This window comes from Bubalus kerabau, chromosome 4, assembly GCF_029407905.1.
Source record: "Bubalus kerabau isolate K-KA32 ecotype Philippines breed swamp buffalo chromosome 4, PCC_UOA_SB_1v2, whole genome shotgun sequence".
NCBI classification, from domain to species: Eukaryota; Metazoa; Chordata; class Mammalia; order Artiodactyla; family Bovidae; genus Bubalus; species Bubalus kerabau.
The window spans coordinates 156,799,927-156,806,660 of NC_073627.1; the positions used below are offsets into that span (position 1 = coordinate 156,799,927).

Consider the following 6,734-nt stretch of genomic DNA (forward strand, 5'->3'; position numbering starts at 1 on the left):
CCCCATTATCCTCTATGCACAACTTAAGGTATAAAAACTACTTTGGAAAATAAAGTGCAGGCCTTGTTCACCGAAACTTGGTCTCCCCATGTCACTCTCTCTCTCAAATTCTGGCTGAGTCTCCATCTGGAGCGCGGAACCCGCCATGCTTGCTAATTATGCCTGGGCTTCTAAAATCCGACGGGGGACGCCTCAGTGTCTCCTCTCCTTCGGGAAAACGGAAGGACACCTGCGGCCTACGTAAGTGGTGCAAGCTTCTTGTCTTGACATTTTATTGGTCTCCCGCGTAAACCAAGCTACTCAGCCTCTTTTCTCCACTGAATTTTCCTACTGAGCTATCCTCATTCTATTCCTCTTTATATCTTTGATAAATATTTAAATAAATAGGTCGCCTACACCATCTCTCCTTTGAATACCCTGGATCAGCCGGGGCTGGACCCCGGCAAATCTCAATCACTTATGTCAGGTAACCCAGGAGGACTTGGCAAGCTTCTCACACTGAGCAGCCTAGAATCTCTCGTCTTCCCAGGGAACTCTACCAACCTCACCACCCGCAGCCTCCTAGGTGTGTGAGCTTTGATGGTGAGACCAGAGTTTTCTCTTTCTCTATGATCTACATACGCCTTACACTTGTATCCATATATTTTCACTTTCTGGAAACCTGTTTCTAATTCTTTACATATATCACAACTGAATGGTTGGTGAATGTGTGAAAAATACACAAAGTGATCTAAGAAAAATCTGTTTCTTTAAAACAGGAGAACAAGATGGCGGGGGAGTAGGTGGACATGGAGTACATCTCTCTCCATGGATACATCAGGAATACACCAACAACAGCTAAGAGCGGACAGGAGTACCTGACCATCAGAAGAGAAGGTATAGAACCATGCAAAACTCGGTAGGATGAAGGAACTAGGGGGAAACAGGAGTGTTAGTAGGACTGGACCTGTCTTCGGCGGGTGGGGGAACTGAAGCAGGGGGTCTGATCCCCATATCAGAGCAACTGTCTGAGTCAGGGGAGAAACATTTAAGGCTGAGAGTGAAACAGCTGATCTGTGGCAGCCGAGATGGAATGAGAATCAAACAGTCCTTGCGATAGCCATACTTACCCTAGACAGGGATACATGTTCCCTAGAAAGTGCAGTGGCTGGGAGCTGGAGTTTAAGGATTGTGGACCAATCCCAGGGCAGGGCTGCTGTTGACGGCAGACAGACAGATCAAGGGGATGTGAGGGAGGAGACTGTGGTGGGAAATGCCTGTGGAGGAAAGCCAGGCAGCCATGGAAGCAAGGCAATACTGCTGAGTCACGCATAGTGGGTGGAGCCATCACCATAGCCTCCTTCTCCCCAAATGCCAGCAGGGCAGCTGAACAGAGAGGCTGGCCCATCAAACACCTGAGGTACTGAACTACAGAGTTGGACCCCACCCAGAGTGACCTTTAAGTGCCTGATAGGCTGATCTACAGAGTAGGACCCCAGCCAGTGGAGACCCTCTATGTGCCTGGTGCACAGAACAACAGAGAAGGACTCCAGGCAAGGGAGCTCTCTAAGTGCCTAAACAGGTAGAGTTATGTTGAAAGACTAGCCAAATAGGCCTTCTGATTGCCAGCTACAAGAGGCTAGAAAGAAGACTCTGATGGGCCCATAACTCCTGCATGGAGGCAATCTGTGTCCCTGCATCTTTAGCACCTCCAGGAGCCCCACAAGCCAAACAACTGTGCCACCTTCATGTTCAACCCTCACTGGGGCACAGCTGCCATAGGCAAAAAAAAGTCTTGTGTCTATGCACGCAGGGTCACTTCGGTCATATCCAACTCTTTGCAACCCTGTAGACTGTGGCCTGCCAGTCTTCTCTATCAGGGGGGATCTCCAGGCAAGAATACTGGAGCATATTGGCCAATACTGGTTGCCATACCCTTCTAGAGCACTATATTTCCTGCTGCCCTAGCTGCCAACTCCCCTGAGTACCTGGTGCTGCCAGAACCCCTGTGACCCAAGCAGCTGCACCACCTCCACACCTGGCCCTCACTGGGGCAGGCCCAAGTCCTCCAGGGCAGCCTCAGAAACAAACACCAATGGGTGACCCACATGCAGAGGTGGAAATAAAACCACAATTGAAACCCAGGGGCAGTGTGACTAAGGAATAAGACCCAAAACCCTCCCACCAGCTGTACAAGCTGCAGATTAAATCCAAGTGATCAACTAGGTAGATTCTGTGTCTGTGGAATATGTAAAAGAACAATGAGATCTTCCACAAAAGAAAATGCACTAGTTTTGATAGCTGTGGACATTGGAGGCAAAAACACATAGGAATAGGACCAGATTAGAATCTGAGCTGCCTCCACAGCAGGTCTAGAGGCCAGCACAGTGTTGGAGGACATCTTAGGGAGGTGAGGTAGACTGTGACTCCCAGTAAAGGAAAGGACTCTGAGAGCAGTGACTCAAGAAAAATATTCAGTATTCTTATGTTTTGACTTGCTTTGTAGATTCTCTTGGATTTCTTTTACTTTTTTCGTTTCCTTTATTTATTCTTCCCCCTCCCCCACCCTCACTGTAGTTGTTGATTTTATTGGCATTATTAAATCTAATTAAGCTTTTGAGCTTTTTTTTTCCTTCAGTCAAATTTTTTATTGTTGTTATAAACCTCTGCCTCTACATTGGGCTTTAGCAGTCCTGTAGAGTTTTCCTTTTATTATTTTTTTCTTCTTCCTTTTTGTGTCTTTTTTCTTTTCTCTTTTGTTAATTTGAACATTTTATACTATTATCTTTTCCTACATTTGTTCTTTTGTTTGCTTTTCATACTGTTACCCTTGCATCTAAACTTTAATGTATATAAATCTTCTTTATCCACCTCTATTTAACTTTGCAAATATATTCTTTCTTGCTTTTCTTTCCTCCCAACGTATTTGTTAGTTTTGTTTTCACTGCTTTATTCCACACTTGGCACCTTGCTTTAGTTCTGTTTTCCAGTTTATGCCTCAGTTAGTTTTCTTCCTAACTGGTAGATATAATTTTTGATTTCCTTTGTTTGCTGGGTCAGTCTACTGTACTTTATTTTTGTTGAACTGTTTTGATTTTGCTTATGGGTCTACATGTATATGTGTATGTTACATTATTTTAATTATTATCTGCCTGATTTTGTAACTGCCATTTGTATGGGGTTCATCTTTGGTTTGCCATTTTTGGATACTTGTTTTAATGTCACTTAATGCCATAAAAAACCACTTGTGGAATCTTTGTTCCAGAAAAAAGATCAAGAAACCTCACACTACACGAAGCTTACACAAACCACTGGACCGACCGTAGAAGGGCATAAACCAAAAGGGAGAAAGAATTCAAACTTGAAGCCACAGAAAAGGAGACTTCAAACACCATAAGTTTTTTAAAAAATAATGAAAACACAGAGAAATACTACACAAATGAAGGAACAAACTAGAAACAAATAAATGAAGAGGAAATAGGCAAACTACCTGAAAAAGAATTCAGAATAATGATAGTGAAGATGATCAAAAACCTTGAAAGCAAAATGGAGAAAATGCAAGAATCTGTTAATAAAGACCTAGAAGAATTGAAGACTAAACATACAGAGACAAACAACACAATTACTGGAATTAAAAATACTCCAGAAGGAATCTATGCAAAGAAATAAAGGAAAACAATAGAATGGGAAAGACTAGAGATCTCTTCAAGAAAATTAAAGATACCAAGGGAACATTTCATGCAAAGATGGGCTCAATGAAGGACAGAAATTGTATAAACCCAACAGAAGCAGAAGATATTAAGAAGAGGTGGCAAGAATACACAGAAGAACTGTACAGAAAAGATCTTCATGATGCAGATAATTATGATGGTGTAATCACTCACCTAGAGCAGACATCCTAGAATGTGAAGTCAAGTGGGCCTTAGGAAGGCATTAGTAAGCATTACTATGAACAAGGCTAGTGAAGGTGATGGAATTCCAGTTGAGTGATTTCAAATCCTGAAAGATGATGCTGTGAAAGTGCTGCACTCAATATGCCAGCAAATTTGAAAAACTCAGCAGTGGCCATAGGACTGGAAAAGGTCAGTGTTTATTTCAATCCCAAAGAAGGGCAATGCCAAAGAATGCTCAAAGGGGCTTTTCCGGTTGCGGCGCCGAGCGGTGAGGAGCTCGTCTCTGCACCTTCAGCCATGCCGTCCAAGGGCCCTCTGCAGTCGGTGCAAGTCTTCAGACGCAAGAAGACGGCCACGGCCGTGGCGCACTGCAAACGAGGTAACGGCCTCATCAAGGTGAACGGACGACCCCTGGAGATGATCGAACCGCGCACGCTGCAATACAAGCTACTGGAACCTGTTCTGCTCCTGGGCAAGGAGCGATTTGCTGGTGTGGACATCCGCGTCCGAGTGAAGGGTGGTGGTCACGTAGCCCAGATTTACGCCATCCGCCAGTCCATCTCCAAAGCCTTGGTGGCCTATTACCAGAAATATGTGGATGAGGCTTCCAAGAAGGAGATCAAAGACATCCTCATCCAGTACGACCGGACCCTGCTGGTAGCCGATCCCCGTCGCTGCGAATCCAAGAAGTTTGGAGGTCCTGGTGCCCGTGCCCGCTACCAGAAATCCTACCGATAAGCCCGTCATGAAGACCAGGGTTTCCCTTTACAGCACCTTTATAATAAATGTTGTGAGATTTAAGGTTTCAGGAAAAAAAAAAAAAGAATGCTCAAAGGGAAGGGAAGTCACTCAGTCATGTCCAACTCTTAGCGACCCCATGGACTGCAGCCTACCAGGCTCCTCCGTCCATGGGATTTTCCAGGCAAGAGTACTGGAGTGGGGTGCTATTGCCTTCTCTGAAAAAATGCTCAAACTACCCCATAATTGCACTCATGTCACACGCTAGTAAAGTAATGCTCAAAATTCTCCAAGCCAGGCTTCAGCAATACGTGAACCGTGAACTTCCAAATGTTCAAGCTGGTTTTAGTAAAGGCAGAGGAACCAGAGATCAAATTGCCAACATCCGCTGGATCATGGAAAAAGCAAGAGAGTTCCAGAAAAACATCTATTTCTGCTTTATTGACTATGCCAAAGCCTTTGCCTGTGTGGATCACAATAAACTGTGGAAAATTCTTCAAGAGATGGGAATACCAGACCACCTGACCTGCCTCTTGAGAAATCTGTATGCAGGTCAGGAAGCAACAGTTAGAACTGGACACGGAACAACAGACTGATTCCAAATCAGGAAAAGAGTACATCAAGGCTGTGTATTGTCACCGTGCTTATTTAACTTATATGCAGAGTACATCATGAGAAACACTGGGCTGGAAGAAATGCAAGCTGGAATCACGATTGCTGGGAGAAATATCAATAACTTCAGATATGCAGATGACACCACCCTTATGGCAGAAAGTGAAGAACTAAATAACCTCTCAATGAAAGTGAAAGAGGAGAGTAAAAAAAGTTGGCTTAAAGCTCAACATTCAGATAACTAAGGTCATGGCTTCCGGTCCCATCACTTCATGGAAAATAGATGGGGAAACAGTGGCTGACTTTATTTTTTGGGGCTCCAAAATCACTGCAGATGGTTATTGCAGCCATGAAATTAAAAGATGCTTGTTCCTTGGAAGGAAAGTTATGACCAACCTAGATAGCATATTAAAAGCAGAGACATTATTTGTCAACAAAGGTCCATCTAGTCAAGGCTATGGTTTTTCCAGTAGTCAGATATGGATGTGAGAGTTGGACTATAAACAAAGCTGAGCACTGAAGAATTAATGCTTTTGAACTGTGGTGTTGGAGAAGACTCTTGAGAGTCCCTTGAACTGCAAGAAGATCCAACCAGTCCATCCTAAAGGAGATCGGTCTTGTGTGTTCACGGAAGGACTGATATTGAAGCTGAAATTCCAATACTTTTCCACCTGATTCGAAGAGCTGACTCATTTGAAAAGACCCTCATGTTTGGAAAGATTGGGGGCAGGAGGAGAAGGGGACGACAGAAGATGAGATGGTTGGATGGCAATACCGACTCAATGGATATGAGTTTGTGTGAACTGTGGGAATTGGTGATGGACAGGGAGGCCTGGCATGCTGTGGTTCTTGGGGTTGCAAAGAGTCAGACATGACTGAGTGACTGAACTGAACTAAATTAGAAGGAATCATTAGCAGAATATCTAAAGCAGAACAAATCAGTGAGCTGGAAGATAAAATGGGGGAAATAGCTTCTGAAGAGTAGAATAAATTAAAAAGAATGAAAAAAACTGAGGAGTCTCAGAGACCTCTGGGACAATATCAAATGCACCAACATTCAAATTATAGGGGTCCCAGAAGAAGAAGAGGAAAAGAAAGGGTCTGAGAAATTTTTTGAAGAGATTATGGTTGAAATTTTCCCCAACATAGAAAAGGAAATAGTCAATCAAGTCCAAGGGGCACAAAGAGTCCCATACAGGATAAACCCAAGGAGAAATACACCAAGACACATACTAATCAAACTAATGAAGACTAAACACAAAGAAAGACTATTAAAAGCAGCAAGGCAAAAGCAACAGTGACATACAAGGGAAACCCCATATGTTTACCAGCTGATCTTTCAGCAGAAACTCTGCAGGCCAGAAGGGAATGGCAGGGTATATTTAAAGCACTGAAAGGGAAAAATCTACAACCAAGATTACTGTACCAGTAAGGATCTCATTCAAAATTGATGGAGAAATCAAAAGCTTTTCAGACAAGCAAAAGGTAAGAGAATTCAGAACCACCAAACCA

General features: G+C 43.6%; 1 protein-coding gene across 1 annotated transcript; it reads left to right on the plus strand.

Moving 5' to 3' along the window:
• The first annotated feature begins 4,096 nt into the window (after positions 1 to 4,096).
• On the plus strand, positions 4,097 to 4,698 carry LOC129651703 (40S ribosomal protein S16-like). The gene has a single exon (XM_055580313.1). It carries the CDS (start codon positions 4,104 to 4,106, stop codon positions 4,608 to 4,610), a length of 507 nt encoding a protein of 168 aa, XP_055436288.1. The 5' UTR covers positions 4,097 to 4,103; the 3' UTR covers positions 4,611 to 4,698.
• Positions 4,699 to 6,734: the final 2,036 nt, after the last annotated feature.

Coding starts and splice junctions, on each gene's coding strand:
- LOC129651703 (XM_055580313.1), top strand. CDS start 4,104: ATGCTCAAAGGGGCTTTTCCGGTTGCGGCGCCGAGCGGTGAGGAGCTC.